The sequence below is a fragment of the Centrocercus urophasianus genome, unplaced genomic scaffold, assembly GCF_019232065.1.
Source record: "Centrocercus urophasianus isolate 14NV4802_14NV808 unplaced genomic scaffold, USGS_Curo_1.0 seq_9, whole genome shotgun sequence".
Lineage (NCBI taxonomy): Eukaryota > Metazoa > Chordata > Aves > Galliformes > Phasianidae > Centrocercus > Centrocercus urophasianus.
Window position 1 is genome coordinate 9,823,197 of NW_024885532.1, and position 17,700 is coordinate 9,840,896.

At 41.9% G+C, this 17,700-nt stretch overlaps 1 protein-coding gene across 1 annotated transcript in view; it reads right to left on the reverse strand.

Moving 5' to 3' along the window:
- Positions 1-16,302, reverse strand: part of UCHL3 (ubiquitin C-terminal hydrolase L3) — a 43,466-nt gene extending 27,164 nt beyond the window's left edge. Inside the window, exons 1-5 of the mRNA XM_042838867.1 lie at positions 16,209-16,302; positions 16,010-16,021; positions 3,268-3,396; positions 1,162-1,318; positions 719-804 (exon numbers count right to left, since the gene is read on the reverse strand). Coding sequence (XP_042694801.1) covers positions 719-804; positions 1,162-1,318; positions 3,268-3,396; positions 16,010-16,021; positions 16,209-16,250 — 426 coding nt within the window. The 5' untranslated portion in view covers positions 16,251-16,302. The remainder of the gene's footprint in view (positions 1-718; positions 805-1,161; positions 1,319-3,267; positions 3,397-16,009; positions 16,022-16,208) is intronic.
- Positions 16,303-17,700: the final 1,398 nt, after the last annotated feature.

Sequence of the window (17,700 nt, forward strand, 5' to 3'; positions counted from 1 at the left end):
AGGAGAAATTTCATCAGACTCAAGTCAACTCAAACATGTAACAGTTTGTAATTGCTCTTTAACACACAGTAAACAGTGGTTTTGTTAAGAATCAGTTCCTGGCTTAAATAAACTCAACACTCAGGTAGAAGCTGTGATTGGACATCTTGTGTCTAGCATTTCCGCAAAACATTTTATTAAATCTCTACCATTCTTGCTTGCTAGTACTTCCCTCAGTCATATTTAACATCCTTATTTGCAAGAGTGTCACAATAAGGTTGAATTGAACTCAATCTTGCAAGTTCTTACATTATTAATTTTGACAGGTGATCATTACCATCATGAGCAACAGCACTGTTCTGACCTTCTGTCAATGGCTAGATCTTCCATCACATCCTCTGAATCAGCACTGATAATGATGCAACTAACCACACTATCGGCTCACTCATCTAATTGTCAGGTATTATGAGGGAAGAGAGAGGATATTTCAGTTGAACTGGTTCCTTGTGTACTACAGCTAAAGGCATAAATGGACGGAGGAAGCAGGACTGTCCTTTCAGTCCACTCTGCTGGCAAGTACAAATACTTCAAACTACCAAAGCAGGTATTTTTGCAGCAACTGATCACAAGCTCACACAAACTCTTATTGTTTAAGTAATTTACTAGATCACGCCCCAAGACAGTACTTGGTCATGCAAATTCTTACATTGTTTAAAAAGAAGAAAAAAAAAATACCAACTTCGTAAGTTTCTAGATATTTGGCCCTCTCTTCAGGAGTCATAGATAAAGAATCTTCTAGGAACTTTTTCAATGATGAATTGGTTTCTTAAATATAAAAAAAGACATACGTTAACATATTTTGTATCATGCTTTAGCTCCTACATCATTCAAATCTTACAGATTGCTTGAATCCAATAAAAGATTTAAAGATATAATTACACTTACAACATGAACGCCTACTACAAGAGGAATTGCTACCTGCTGCAGATTGAAGTGTTTTGAGTGCTCTAGACTTGAATTAGTGTGAAATACTGGTTTTATAATTATAGGCAGAAGCACTCTTTCAGTAGAGATGCACAGAGAAAATAGTATACAGCCTGTCAGTCCCTCCATATCTTCCCCAGTAGTAAGGAAAAAAACAGCAATACAGCGGAAACAACCAAGCAACCAAATAACACTTACCAAAGTTCATTTTCTCTCTGTTGTTGGCAATAGCATGAATTAGCCCAATTGTCCCACAGGCATTGTTGATAGTTTGCTTCATGAAATACACTGATGATTTGACATCTTGCCCCTTAGCTTTTATCCTCTCCTCTTCTTCTGTTCTGAAGGTTTCATACTACAATTAAAGTTTCAGAATTTTCAAAAACAGTATAGATACTGGCTATGTTATCCAAAATGCAAAAATAATTTGCATAAGTAACAGCTGCCTCATAAAACCAAAACCCATTTTGCAACTCTTAACAGAACCAGCTTATGTATACTTGCTCAACTGAAAAACTCAGCATCACATCTATATCAGAAAAAAAAAAGTCACACTTAAATGATCACTTTGAAATATGTATTATCTAATGGTATTTCAAAAATGTTCAAAATATTTCCTTGATTTGAGCACCAGTCAGTCTCTCTTTACATCAACAACAAGTTTTTAAGGATAGAGGTCTCAAAAGCATTATCAAGCGAACTGTAATACTTCACATGTTTAACAAGTATGAAGCATTCTTACAAGTTCTATCTTTTTATACTACACTTTCATCCAGGGATATTAAGATTCATATAATGCTCACAGCTTCAAAATTGCTCTTTAAAAGCCATAATCATAAGGTAAACGTTTATTTTTCTGTAGTAATAAAAACAATTTAGTTTGATTCAACAATCTCAAATACTACTGTAAAGCTTATCATTGATTAAGAACTAGCAAAGAAAATCTCTTATGTTGTGCAATGGGCTTTTTTCCCTCCCAAGATGACACTTCAAATAGAAAAGGATGATAAAAAAAGACAACAAAACCAATGTAAATGTTATAGAAGATGCTGCTATTTCCTCCTTTTGCCTAGCTTAGGTCATCTTCAGGCACAAAACACTGAATTAGGTGGACTTTTTATGTAATTATGATGAATTAGAGTTTGAATGTTGAACAGAATGAGGAATGTATGAAAATTTTCTCAGTCAATAACAGACAAATTTTTCCAGCATAAGGATTGTACTCTGCAGCTTATCTCAATGTTCTGAACATTCTAAATAATAGCAAGTGCATTCAGAAAGCATTTTAAATTGAAACCACTTATCAACAAATTAATAAGGAAAGTCTTAATTAAGGAAAAAAATGTCATGGAATGTATTATACAGATCAGATTAGAGAAACAATACAGCTTCCAATCATTCCCTGTCAAAAAAAAATCATTGCTGAGAATACTAAAAATACAACTTTGAGCAAGGACTGACCCAGATCACCTCAAGAGTTTGCTTCCAGTATGGGCCATCCCTTGATACAGATTCACTGGAACAGGCTCAAAATGCCCAAGACTTACACTGTTCCACTCTCTACAACCTACAATGCAGACTAAGCAAGTCATTAATCTTTAAACTAGACAATAACCCTAAGATTATCTGTATACTAACAAGGGTATCCAGCCCTAAAAGCAAACTGATACATACTGAGGGGAAAAGAATGGGTGGGAGTAAGCAGTAAAAATATATATATACTCTTCCACCTTAAACCAACTGTCCAAGAAATAAAAGCTATATTGATGCTGATGACTGAATTGAAGATGATTGAAGTTGCATCAGTGGAGCAAAACAAAAACTCAAGAAATACTTGCAATTGATAATGTTCCACACTCCACTGTGCTCCTGCTATTGAAGCCTTCTGCTAAAAGTAGCAGAACTGTGCCATTTCAGAGTGCAGTTTAAATTTTTGAATTGTCCACAAGAAAAAACTACTTGATGTTTCTCTTCTCCCCAGTCCAATTAAAACACTTGAAGATAAACTGGAAATATACACATAAGGTTATCAAAAGAAAGTTATGAAATAAGCATTCTGTTGTTTGTTTCTAATCAAGAGGTCTCTGAATAAAATTTAACTCTCATTTTGATTCTGACACCAAGGCACAAGGTTCGCATAACAGTTTGAGTTGGAAGGAACCTTAAAAATCTTCTAGTTCCAACCTCTCTCCCATGGCCAGGGCTACCCTCCACTAAATCAGGTTGCTCAAACTCTCATCCAACAGATCATTCCCATTTCACTTACAACAAAAGTGATCAGCTCATTACTAAATAAACATTTACCTTTTCTGTTATTGGAAAGAGAAGAAGCACTGCACATACAGGTCTTGGCACCATGCTAAGCAGCTCCGGTTCCATACCATAGACATCTACAAATTGCCAGTCCGGATGTATACCCAACTGCTTGAGAAACTGGAAAAGAAGATACCGAGTAATACTAAGTGAGCAGTCAAACATACATAAGAAGCATAATTAAGCATTTGCAATGTGAAATACAACACCATACACTTTCCAAAATCTTAAAAATAATAAATAAATTAAATTGTGCTACATCAGGCTGAACAGTGCTAACAAAGACACACAAAATCCCAATGTTTTACATGTCATATATAAAGCTTAAATAGCTTTATGAAATGAAAGAAGCAAGCACTATTTACTAAGACATTAAACCCATTCTGAAAGGGTGGGGGTTTTTTGTTTTTTGTTTTGTTTTGTTTTGTTTGTTTGTTTTCTTGTTTGTTTGTTTTTTTTGTCACCCATTAAATACTGAATATTCACCTTAACTGGAAATCATAGGTCAGAGCATATATGAAGAAACTTGTGACATTACTTCATACCACGAGTACTTCAGAATATCTGATGCCAGATGCTTATATTGCAGGTGTTGGGCTCCAGTAATTCAAAACTGGGGTCTTTGGTGGTGTTGTGGTTTTGTGTTTTTGTTTTTTTTTTTGTCAGTATTCCACATCAGAACACCATGTGGACCAGTGGGAGTTAAAGAGTTAATGTTCTGATTCCGTTAACTGCCTTTTTATGGCATTTTGAGTATCCAGGTCGGAGGGGAGGACCTGGCGGGAAGAGGAAGGGGGGCGGAGCTCCGGAGGACCCCAGACTCTGCCTCTCCCTCTGGCCCACGCTCAGCCGTCTCAGCTTGCTGCGAAGAAGAGCACGTGCTTCCCTCGCACTATCGTGGTTTATCTCGTACTTTGGGTACTCTTGTCTCTCTCATTTTGTTTGATTCGGTTAAATTTAGTGAATTACCGTTTGTTGTCGGAACGGTCAGATCGCTGCTGTTGTGTTTTCTCTGTTAAAACTACCTGCTAGCTTTCTACCCTTCCCCCTCTCCCAGTGCGCGGCCCGGGGCCAGCCGAGTGGCGCGGCAAGCCGTTAGTACCCCGTCCTTTTTTTTTTTTTTTTTTTTTATATTCGCCCCTTTTTTTTTTGGGGGGGGGGTTTTTTTTTTTTTTTTTTTTTTTTTTTTTTTTTTTTTGTGTTTTTTTTTTTTTTTTTTTTTTTTTTTTTTTTTTTTTTTACTTTTTCCCGGGGCCTGTGCCCCCCTGTCACGGACTTGCATATAGGGATAACCCCGTGACAGATGGTCTTATGAACAGAGACAAAAACACACCTTTCTGTAGGTGTACCTTTTAAGATGCCCTTTTACGTTTCTTGAAATCAGGAATACTTTGAAATTACGACGGAGTAACATACTTTGAAATAGAGTAATAATCACAGCTCTTCAAGTAATTCTCTGTTGCTTCTTCAGAACCTCTGAAAGGAGTTTAAATCAAAACCTTTTGTCATCTTTTCTATACTACATGCAGACATTGAACTACAAAAAAGTGATTTTGGATCTGTTACCTAACACACTGTTACTTAATAAGGAAGGAAAGAGCAACTATAATATCTATTAAACTTGGACAACCATAACCTAAAACACAAGTGCTTGAGTTTTTTAAACAGATATTCCCTATTTATTAAGGTAAGCTTTGTGTAGAAGCACAGATGGTTAAGGAGGCCATCTGGTCCAACTCCCCAGTTTCAGTAGGGACAGGAAGAGCAGGTTGCTCTGCACCACATTCAAGTGGCTTCTGAAGAACTCCAAAGGTGGAGACCCCACAGTACAGACTGGGCAGCCTGTGCCAGTGCTCCATCACCCACACAGCACTGAAGGGCTTCCTAGTGTTCAAGAGGAAACCCTCATGCTCCAGTTCTTGAAGAGAAAGACTCCCTTAAAAGCTTCATCATACTTCCTATTCAGTGCTATCTGAGGAAACTTCTTTATGGATATACCTGCAGTGAAGATGTTTAAGAAGGCTAAGAAGAGCAAACCCAAGTCATAAAATCACAGAATGGTCTGGGTTGAAAAGGCCCACTGTGATCATGTAGTTTCAACCCCTTTGCTATGTGCAGGGTCACCAACCACCAGACCAGCCCAGAGCCACATCCAGCCTGGCCTTGAATGCCTCCAGGGATGGGGCATCCACAGCCTCCTTGGGCAACCTGTTCCAGTGCATCACCACCCTCTGAGTGAAAAACTTCCTCCTAATATTTAATCTAAACCTTCCCTGTCTCAGTTTAAAACCATTCCAGTCCCCCCTTGTTCTATCACTATCCACCCTTGTAAACAGTCGTTTTAATACTTGGAGATTACAACAGCAACAAAAACTGGTTGACATGAAAATGGACAACAGGATGAGGTTTTAAATGGAAAATGAAGAATAAGGTCATGTAAGCAACTGAAATCAAAATCAAACCCAAGAAAAGTCAACTAATTCAGAACTTTTCAGTATTACCTCACATTTTGTTTCTTAACATGCCATTTTCATACTAATGAATGTCTTCATGTCTTCATACTAATGAAAGTCTTTTTCAATTGCACAATGCTTTATGATATGGAGAAGCTGAATTTTTTTCTGGACTACCAAGCGAAAAAAATTCCATTTAAAATGTGATATATCCAGAAAATTCTTCTCACAATTCTGTTTCTTCAGTGTGTTTAAAAAAAGCTGTACTAACAGACACCTTGTCTTCACAATAAAATTTACGTATTTCCAATGCAATCCACCAAGCAGTTTTGAAACTTTGTGCTCACTATGACCAGGTACTGCTGTACCCTTGAAACAGAATCAGATCAACACAGATAGCAATTCAATCTATAACACAGTAATCTAGACTAACTAGCTGAGTTGGTTTTCCTCTGAAACTACTCTTACTGAACCAAAGCTTCAGAAAACTCTGAGGCTGACTCTGGAGGTAGAGCTATCAGGTCAGAGATTCACAACAGACAATTATGCAATTACGCATTATGCTGGAAAAAAAAAAACAACAAAAAATGTTTCTGCACATCACATGTGCTTTCACTCTGTATGGGAACTGCTAAATCACGGCCTGAGCCTCTGATTAACCACCTGAGACGAACATTGAGTCAGCCCTGGGAGAACAGGTGAAGGTAATTCACCTGTGCTACTGGAAGGGGTGGAGCCTGGCTCCACCTCTCCTATACCCCATTTAAGAGCTCACTACAAATGGAGAAAGATCTCTTTTGGAGATTGTTCCTCTTGGAGACTTCTCAGTGAGCCCAGAATGAGAGTAAGCTTTCCATCTATTCTGCTTTGGCATAATAACCTGTTCAGCCCAACTTTCCTGTATGTTTCTTAATTATAACATCAGTATATTCATTGATTATACACTTGGTGAGCCAGCAGGCCAAATATACTAAAATTTACATAATGTCCTTTCTAGGGAATTTCTAAGAATGAGTCAAGGCGGGAGAACGTCACCCCACTGGATAAAATAATTCTGGAGCAGATTCCAAGATCTGTGGGATCTCCCTATTATGAATTAGTGAATCATTGAGAAATGGGGTCCTCTACACATTATGGGAAATGTTACCCCATATCACATCGCAGACTCTGTTGAGAGGCTTACCAAAGAATAACAATTAGCTGCCTCTGCAGTGGCATGGCCACTATTAAGTGCTTTAAAACATGCTGAAATGAGGAATTATATGGTAGAAAATGAAAACCAACTTTTGAGAGACCATATCAAAAAATTACAGCAAGAACTTGGCACATTAACAGGGAAGAAACCAATTCTGCATCTTCCGATAGGTCAAGTTTTCAACATCTCAATAGACACTGAACAGACTCCTGAATCAGCAGACTTCGCTGATCAGGAAAACAAAAATTCTAATAGATCTCAAAGCTCTGATTGTGACATATCTGCTAGAGGACTGTCCTGTTATAACTCAGAAAACAAGGAAAGTACAGGATAGACTGGCAGGGGTGCTGCCTGATCAGTGGCCTCCTGCCCAGACTCATTTGCATGTAACAGCCCAGCCATACACAGCAACAGAATTGATGGATTTAGTACAGCGATTTTGGCAGAAGCCTGGAGAAAGCATGCCACCTTGGTTATTAAAACTGTGGGATTCTGGAGCAGAAAGTGTTATGGTGAACGGCCCGGAAATATCCAAGTGGGCCACCATGACTGTCCATCCTGCCCTCAGGCAGAGGTTATATGCAGGTGTTCAATATCTTAATGAAAACCATTCTATAATAAAATGGTTAATGGCCTGCTGTATGGTATGGCCAAATAAATCTGATATACCTCTACATACAGGGATGTGGTCCTACATAGAAGACTGTCAAAATTATATGCACAAATGGGGCATAAGGGAAGCAATTTATGAAGACACTTTTGATGGCCATGATATGGTCAAATTCTCAGAGAGGATGAGAGACTTGATTCTACAGCAACCCCCCCTCCCATTTATATGGCACTCAGGTCTCTATATTAAATCCCCTGGTAGCCTCAGAAGCGATAGTCCAGCAGGCTGCCCAGTTGGTGGCTGACTTATGAGAAACAGAATGCCTACAGACTAGGCACAACATTCTGACATTAGAAGAAGCCGAGGTCCTGTTGGTGATTAAAACCAAGAGGCTGGCTACTTGAGCTCCTCAATCAGGATCCCTAAGGGTTTCCCGAAAACAAACATTTAATGATTTAATTCGGGCTGGCATCCAATTTGCTAAAATTGACAACCAGCTGAATCATGTCCTTGACCCTCTAGACAAGTAAAGCTCATTTCCTGAGATAATTAAACTAGTCTCTGTATATGTGTGATGCCTTTAAGAAATGTCCCTGACTGTACCAAGAATGGCTGTATCCAGCTTCTGTCATTCACTCTCTATTTTAATCTTTACATCCCCCCAGAAGTCACAGGTGTCAAGGAAGTCTATGGACTAATTTTTTTCTTTCGTTTTTTTTTTTTTTTTTAGCTTACTCTCATAGCACTGACGGATTAAAAATGGGACCAAAGGCCTGAAAACTATATTGGAACGTAACTAAGATCTGGAAAATAAGCCCTATTTGCTCTGTAGTCAACCTTGCCTACTTTAAATGCACTACCTGAAGCCACTGCTTCAGTTTCATGACTAGCTCCAGTCAATTAGCAGTATCTACCTGTAACAAGGGCATGAGTTGGTGGCACTGTATCTTACCTAGGAAGCAAGGATGCTTCTCAGAACATACAAGAACAAGAAAGACAAATTTATCTACTGATATACTTCTCTGTTTATCTACACCTATTATGAAACCGATCATGGATTGCAAGCCAAACTGAAAAGAAGAAAACAGCTTATTCCTGATATTTTCACTCCCGATGCTTGTAAGCAGCCTAGCTTGGTTTTGGTAGTAGAAAAAACTGAGAACGAGATATGCAGATGGATACCATCTTAGAAGCAGTGTGCAAATAAAACCACTTTCTTTCATTCTGCTCAGCAGAAGTTTCAGGAGAGGTTCACAAACAAAGGCAGCATAAATCACTTGCAGCCCCAAGTTTTCCTGATGTCACAGTTCACAAATTAGAGCTTTGCAAATGCTGAACAATTAACTTTCTACACTGAAGGTGGACTGACGATACCTTGTAATCCATTCCACCAGACTGCAGAAGTGGGAGAAAAAGAGCATGTTGTGACAAATCAGCACTGCATTATGCATTTTGTTTTTAAGATCACTACAGATACTACACTACACTTGATCTTACCCAGATGGCCAAGAAGTGGCAATAGGAGATATGTGCACAGACTGGGAGAGGAGCGCACCAAGAGCAGCCCCAAGGAAAAGGACCTAGGGCTTTTGGTGGCCAGCAAAGATACGAGTATCCTCCCCTACTCTGATCTCATGAGGCCCCAATTGGAGTACTGCATCCAGGTGTAGGGCACCCAGCACAAGAAGGATGTGAAGCTGTTGGAACAAGTCCAGGGAAGGGCCAAAAGGATGATCAGAGGGCCGGATCATCTCTCCTATGAAGAAAGGTTGAAGGGGTTGGGCTTGTTCAGCCTAGAGAAGTCTCTGGGGAAGCCTCCTTGTAGCTTTCCAGTACTTGAAGGCAGATATAAATACAAGGGGGAACAAGATTTTACGTGTTCTGATAGCAGTAAGACATGGAGGAATGGTTCTAAACCAAAGGAAGGGAGATCTAGGTTCAATGTTGGGCAGAAACTCTTACAGGGTGGTGAGGTACTGGCACAGCTGCCCACAGAAGCTGTGGATGCTCAATTCCTGGAGGTTCTCAAGGCCTCATTGTAAGCCCCTTTTATCAGGTGACAGGGAAGAAGAATGATTTTACGTGGTGTCCTGAACAGCAGCAGGCTTTTGAGCAGATTAAGCAGGAGATAGCCCGTGCTGTGGCCCTGGGGCCAGTACAGATGGGACAGGGTACAAAGAACATCTTCTACACTGCTGCTGGAGAGAAAGGTCCCACTTGAGGCTGACCCCTGTGATTCTGGAGTTGAGCATACAGAGGGTACACTCCGACTAAAAAGGAGATCTTAGACGTGTATTAGAGGATTTGGGCTGCTTCTGAAGTAGTCGGTACTCCAAAAAGCCCACTACACACAGAAAAGATGGCATGTCCTTCTTATTAGCGGGCAGAGACATGGAAGTGATTTTGTCGATGACATCTGACAGAATGTGATGACTTCCATCTTGTCACTTTATGCCTAAGATCTGAATTTCCTGGGCAGATCTTTTCACTTTGCTTCGCTTAATAGTGAAACCATCACACAGAAGGATCTGGATTATTTGCTCTCCTTTCTCAAAAACTTTCCTGGCTGTGTTGCCCCACACAATGATGTCATTAACATACTGTAAGTGTTCAGGAGCACCGCCCTGTTCCAGTGCAGTTTGGATCAACCCATGGCAAATAGTTGGGCTGTGTTTCCACCCTCGGGGCAAATGATTCCAGATATTCTGAATGCCCCTCCAGGTGAAAGGAAATTGTGGTCTGCATTCTTTGCTCAAAGGAATGGAGAAGAATGCATTGGCAATATCATTTCATATTGGAGTTCTAACATGTCCGGCACAGCAGCACTCAATGGGGGTGTGACTTCATTCAGGCCATGGTAGTCCACTGTCAGCCTCCATTCTCCACTGGCTTTACGCACTGGGCATATGGGACTATTAAAAGGTGAGAGAGTTTTGCTGGTCACTCCCTGATTCTCTAGTTGATGAATCAACTTCTGAATGGGGAGCAAGGAATCCCTGTTGGTGCAGCATTGTTGTCTGTGCATCATTTTTGTAGCAATCGGTACCTGTTGTGTTTTCACTTGTAGCAACTCCACAACAGATGAATCTTCTGATAGGCCAGGCAAAACAGACAACTGCTTAACACCTTCTAAGTCTACAGCAACTATTCCGGAGGCCCATCGATACCCTTTGGGAACCTTAAAATATCCCCTTCTGAGGTAATCAATACCAAGTATACATGGAGCCCCTGGGCAGTCACAATAGGGTGCTTTTGCCAGTCTTTACCAGTGAGGCTGATTTCGGCCTCCAACACAATCAGTTCTTCAGAACCCCCAGTCACCACATGAAAATAAATTTATTCTGTCCCTTGGTGACCCGATGGCATTAGAGAACACTGTGTACCAGCATCCACCAGGGCCTTATATTTCTGTGGTTCTGATGTGCCAGGCTATTTAATCCAGATAGTCCAATACACTCTATTATTTTACTGCTACCCTCCGTCCCCAGCTAAGGGCAGGGCCCCTCTATTTGTTATCTCAGTTGTCTGTAGCAACTGGAGCAATCACCTTTTTGGAGAAGTTCACCTTGGTGGTTGATTTGTCTTGTCATTCCTTTACCCGTGCTTGAAGCACAGGAGTAGGTTATTTATGCTACTTCTTCATACCTTCTCTATGGTCACGTAGGTAATTCCAACAGTAAGATGCAGTCTTACTGTTGTCACTTGCTCGAGCAGGAAGACATCTTATTTTGATAGCTGAGATGTTGGATGATGCAAGCTGGGAGGAAACCAAGTTGATCAGCCTCTCGAGTAGGCTGTTTTGGGAATCCTGATCCCCATTGGATCTATCTGGTACCACCATGGATCCATTAGCATTAAGCAAGGTAGACAGTTTGTCTATTGTATCTTCTTGTTTGCTCTCCATTCTGTTCAGCTTTTCAGCTACTTTTGCAATGGCTGAAACACAAGCTCATAGAGGGCTTAAACGTAACTCAAGTCTTGAAGTGTATTAATCAGTTCATTTATAAGGGGTCTTCTTTTCCCTCTGCCATACATTGCTGCAGATACCTTTCTGACACACTGACATACCTTTCTGGTGCTGTCCTTGTGAATACACACCACATATTTGGTGTATACCTGACTCCCTCAGGATCATGCTCTTGGTCTGGCTCATTAGGAATGAAAGTGGGGCTATGTATCATTTCCATCACAGTATATTCTCTGAAATAACAGATGCCTTTTTCCGTATCAGTCCATTTTTTTTTTCCTCAGGCATCAGATCATCTTGAAGGGTTATCTTTCTTCTACGGCTAACAACATCCACTTCCAGAGGGTGAAGGCCTGGTTCTGGCATGTACTAACACCTATATCAATGACTGAGTCCTTAGCAGTGCCACCCAGTTGGTGAGCTTCTCTACTATCAGGCCACAGACTGTTGGCCCCATTATCCCAACATGAAAGTAACCAGGTAACAATAGGCTCATTTGGGTGACGTGAAAAGTCTTTTCTAAGACTTCTAATTTCATTCATTTTCAGAGATCAGTCAACAATGTCTTGCCCCCTCTTACTCTTCCAGGACTTCTTGTTGCCCTCCTGGGCGCTGGTGACTGCAGTCTTACAGAGGGCCCCTCCACTGGACTCAGGGGCACTTCTCCAGATCTCAGAGCCACTCCTCTGGACATCTTTCCTCCTCTACTCTTACAGAGGCTGTTTCCTTTATTTTCCCTCCTCTTTCAGTTCTAACTGCATCGAGATTCATTTCATCTTATGTCCTTGTACAGGGGCAAGTGATATCAATTGTTGTGCCTCCTATGATTGATCAGGTTGGTCAGTTCTGATGCTCTCACTGTCTAGGTTGGCTCAGAGTCCGTCTCGTTTGATTATGAGAGTATTTAGTTCAGATTTGAGGGTGTCTCACTCAGTTTGAAGGCTGTTGAGTTTGGATTGAAGGGATCTCGCTTGGATTCAAAGGTGTCTCGTCAAGATTGGAGATACTTTCTCTCAGCTCAGAGATCTTCCCTTCTGAGAGACTTTCTTTCTCAGCTTAGGGACTCTCTTGCCAGGTTTTGAGATTCTCTCTCCTGACTAGGAGAATCTTTCTCAATCCAGAGATTCTCTGTCTCAGCGTGGAGACACTGCTTCTTGAATAGCAGACTCTCTTTCTGGACCTGGAGATTCTCCCTCTCAGGTTGGAGTCTCTCCTGGGAACACTCCTCTGCTTGGAGACTCTCGCTTATTTAGTACTGTCTCCCAGAGAGTGCCCCTTTCAGCTCGGAGACTCCCGTGCAAACTCTCAACCTGGAGATTCTGTTTCTAGACCTGGAGATTCTCCCTTTCAGCATGGAGACTCTCTCTCAATTTCAGAAACTCTCTCCCTCTCTGGGATAGTATTGAATAAGGCCCGATAAGCATTAGCCAGGCCCCAAATCATTTATGCCTCCTCAGATCTGCCTGAGCCACAACATCCCTGTCTCAAATATCTGTTTAAGCTCTCTCAGATGCTCAGGAGTAAAGTTCCATCACACCAAAGATGTCCATCTCTCTAAAGTCTCTCCCAAACCTCTCCACACTCCCTGCCACTCAGTATTCTCTGGTTTTAGGGAAGGCTTCCTCAAAATACGATAAATACAAATACTGAGTAAAATGATGAACAGTATATTCAGGGAGATTAACAGTGAGATCAGATGAGCATTCAAAAAATGCATAAAGGATTCAAAGGAGAGACTGGAACCTGTTTAAAAGTCACAAGTTCCGTAAAATTAGCAGCTCCGTGTGCAAACAGGTTTAAAAGAGAAAGAGGAATCTTTTTTTTTTTCCTCTCTTTACAGAAGGAAGATAGCAGTGCTCAAAGTTTACAAATATCCCAGAATAGTGGCAGTCTGCCTAGACTTTCAAGGTCAAGTTTTTCAGTGAACACCTGTGAAAGAGGTAAACTTTTCCAAGGAAGCTCTCTAAAAGCTAAAAGGCAGCTTTTGCCCACATTCTCCACCAACAGAAGAAGGGCTTACATACAAAGGAGTTTTGATCACAATGTAACACTTAGGCAATTGTTTATGGGCTGGTTCACTCCAGTTCCATGACTAGCAGGGCAGAAGGATTTTGCAAAATCCACACCTGCGGAAAAGGGAAACAGGGGACCCCAAAATAATTAAAAACAATGGCAACAATCTGAGGAGAAACAAAAATAATTTACTAAATATGGTATCGGAATGCAAGATAACACTCTATAATAGAGTGTAATTAGAATTGAAGCTAATGAATCAAATATAATGGGAGAGTGTTCAAAAAGTGGATAAGCCTCACCATAAAGCTGAGGTGAGATGCGCAGTCCAGCTGAGCAGCAGGGAGGAGAGCCTGATGAAGAAGAGTACTTCAGGTGACCTTGCCAGGGGTTGTATCTCCTCTCTGACTGCAAAGCCCATTGGGTATGTAGTTCTTCTCTTCCAAACAAGTGCTCAGAACTGGAGCATTAACAGTTTAATTCCCAGTTCATGATTCCCAATTAAATGATGTCATGATGTGGAATACCAATAACCAAAAATCGTAAAACTATGACACACTTAAGAATCCATGCATGTTATAGTTATGGAGCTCTGTTTAAAAGTTCACTATCACACCTTACAACAGTATCAACATTAACGTGAGCAGTATGTTCTAATGACACTCTAATACTAAAGTAAAATAAATAACATTAAACGTTAAATAAAATAACATTAAAAATTCAAAACACACGTAAACAAGCAGGAAAAACAAACCACAAAGAAGCATGTGGATAGAGATCCACAGGTCTGCGCATTAACTTATTTCTTGACACACAAACAACAACCATATGAAATATCCCATATTACTTTCATCCTTAAGAATTCTATTATAGAGTACAAAGCGACACACATCCGAACCTCCCAAAAAAACCCAAACAGAATCTGTCCTTGCAGTTAACAGGATTAGTTTAAGATGTGTTTGTAACTTCATCTGAATATCAAATTACTATCATTATTGTTTTAAACACATGTGGGATATGAGTAACTGGTGACTAACAGTCACATTGTTATACAGTTTACCAATATAAAAATAAGATTAAAAAAAAAAAACATGATTAATGATGCAAAGTATACTCCTGTTCAATAGAGAGAGATCTTTAGTTTTTTCTTTTTTTCTTCTTCTTTTCTTCCCAGTAGAAGAAGATATGCCTCAGTCTAAAATTCTAAATAACTACAACTGTTGCTCAGTTAAGGCTGGAAAGACACATTAAGAGAGAAAAACCTAACTTATCTAAAGATAAATACTAGCAAGAAAATCCGTGTGAAGCAAAATTCACTTATCCATGATCCTCCACAATGAACTGATATCATCTGTCATGGATGCAAAGCCTATGAGCAAAGGAGGCTTTGAGAAAACATTTTCTTTAACATTCTTGCAGGATTTTTTCCATATAGCAACAAGACAACTATACAAGAGTTGGAAAAAAGTTACTTCCTCTTCCTCCTTGATTTCTAATGTACAGCTGATAAGACTTTATTCGTACCACAATTAACTCACCCAGCATCGGAAAGTGAGAAAAAAGACCAGTAGTACTGTAATTTCTCTAGCACTCACTCATAATTATTTTCTTCCAAATTAGAATTTAATGTCTGAATTTCAATAGTTTTTAAAAATCTGAATCAAGGAAAGTAAAGCTCACAGCAGGGGTGGCTAATTTTAACTCAAAGCTGGGATTAAAAAATTCTTTAGTTGCTCCATGGCAGTAACAATATAAGAATCATAAAATTAGTTCTAAGAACATCACCTTACTGCTGGAAGCTTCATAATCTTTTGGCTCAAAGACATCTGCAGCAAAATCAATAAGCCTGCTGGGATCAACATCTGACCTCTTGTACTTGTTGAAGATATTCAGAATAAAGGCTGAGTGCAATGCATGGCTGCAGAATGAGTATTTTCCCTTCTTGTGTTCACAAAAGACTGTAAGTGCCAGATAAGCCACATTTCCTTTCTCAAGTGTGGCTACTGTGCTGGAAAAACCAAGTGTAACTAGTTATGCTGATATAGTCATGAGTAAGTGTAAATACTGTAAAATATATCATTTCTTATTATCAGTCAAAGAGGAAGACTACAATATTGGAATGTATGCAGAGCCATACTAGCCCACAAAGTCAGCATATGCATAACCAAAACTGGTATATAAATCTATAATAACGTTGTAACTAAAAGTAAGGCAAAACCCACCCTCACCCCATCCACAACAGGGATTACCTTACGTTAACAGCCTGACCACTTCCCCGCTACAGAACACACGTGTTCTCTGCACCTTTTACAAGGGTCCTTAACCACACTGCACACACGCACACACAGCTTTCCCAGGAGGCTCCCGAAGGCCCGGCACCAGAAGGCGGAAGCCCTCCTCTCGTTGGGGAGACAGGAGCCTCTGCTATACGAAAATGAAAAGCGACGTGCCTGAGCCGCAGGGGAACCGCGATACCTCCGAGAGAAGGCGCTTACCTGATTGGTGACCTGAAAAAAAAAGAAGAAACGGAGAGGGGTTACGAGCATAGTGGAGCCTGAGAGCTGGCACCCACCCCCAGCCACCAGCACCCCCACGGCCAAACCCAGCACCTCCACGCCGCCAGCCCTCCCTCCCTTCCAGGTCAGCTCCCTTTCTCCCCACCGCTATCTCCAGTCACCCTCCCGCGGCACTCACGTCGGGGTTGGCCTCCAGCGGCAGCCAGCGATGCGGCTCCATGGCGGCGGGCAGCACGATGCTGACAGCGCCCGGCGCCTCCTCGCCTCAGCGCTGACCCGGGGCCGCGCCACCGGGCCGACGGAGACCGGGGGGAGCCGCAGGGGAAAGCAGCCCTCCCGCACCCCCACGCACAGCTTGCCCGCCCTGCCGAACAGCCGAGCGAGACGCCCGGCAACCCGTTGAACGCCTTTCCCAGCGGATACTCCCACACAACAACGGCCACAAAATTTCCCCTTGCTCGCCCGTCGGCTCCCCCCAGCAATGGATTCTCCCAGAGGGACACAGGGTGGTGCCTCAGCCGCCCCGCCCCGTGCTCCCTCCCACTGGAACCTGCGCAGCGAGCGGCTGCCACGGGGGGGCGCCTTCACGGCGCTGCGCCCCACAGTCGCCTCCCGCCCCGCTCCGCCCAGAGAGCGCTTGGAGCCCGGCGGCAGCAGCTGCTGTTGGAACGGAATGGTCTTTAAGGTCCATTCCGCAGTTCCGCGGTTGCGTGTTCATCAGCAGGGCAAACCCGTAAGAAAAGGAATGCGGAGTTGAAAAGAACAGTGTTCAAGAAAACACATTCGCACATTCGCAGACATGCAGCAGAGGATAGTGGGACTTTTTAAATGGTTCAAAGGGAACCTGTTTTACGGTGCACTCAAAGCAGTGGCAGCAAGTTGCCTCACTCCGGCATTGAGCTCCATTTTCTCTTCTAAAGCTGTGAATCCTCTCAGGTCTTCCCACCCCAGAAGCATATATGGTCACTTTTTGCCCTTTTGGCTAAGATCAAGCGAAGTATAATATAGAAAGATGGATGGAGTGCTGGTAGCCAGGGTGCCTACCTCCTGCCCTCTGCTTGGAGCACTGCCATCAGGCAGCCAGTGGGAGGCAAGAAGCTGTAAGTAGAAAAAGCAGCGACACCAATGTCCCTTCAGTGGACTGCAAGGGAACTGCCACCTGCTCGTAATCATGGGGTCAGAGTGCGAGCGAGCAGCTGCACATTCACTTCACGGGGTGGATGCCTGGAAAAACTTTTTATGATAGCCTTAATCCAGACTCCTAGGCCCATCCAGCTTTCACTGCCATAAAGAGATTCAGAGAGCAGAATGCCAGTGGCTGAGCTGTGCTTACGCCCAGAGTGAGCAGACAGGGCGTAGCAAAGAGATGCTGTGCCAGCTTACAGGCAAACCACAATCCCACAACAGGGAGTATAATGAGAGCAGTGTTACTGCAGAGACAGAGTAGCAAGGTGACAGGAGGCCAGGAGAGGCAGGGGTTATAGACACCACACAGCTGAGGCCCTGGCATTGGAGAAATGCAGCTGGTACCAGAAATGCTTTCTGCCTTCTATCTGAAGAGCTATATGCAGAACTTCATGTAGTTCTTTAGTGAGGGCTGATGTAAATAGTGCCCTATTCTGTACATTACAGTTGTGAAATGGAGTAAATTACCTAGTTTTTATTTTACC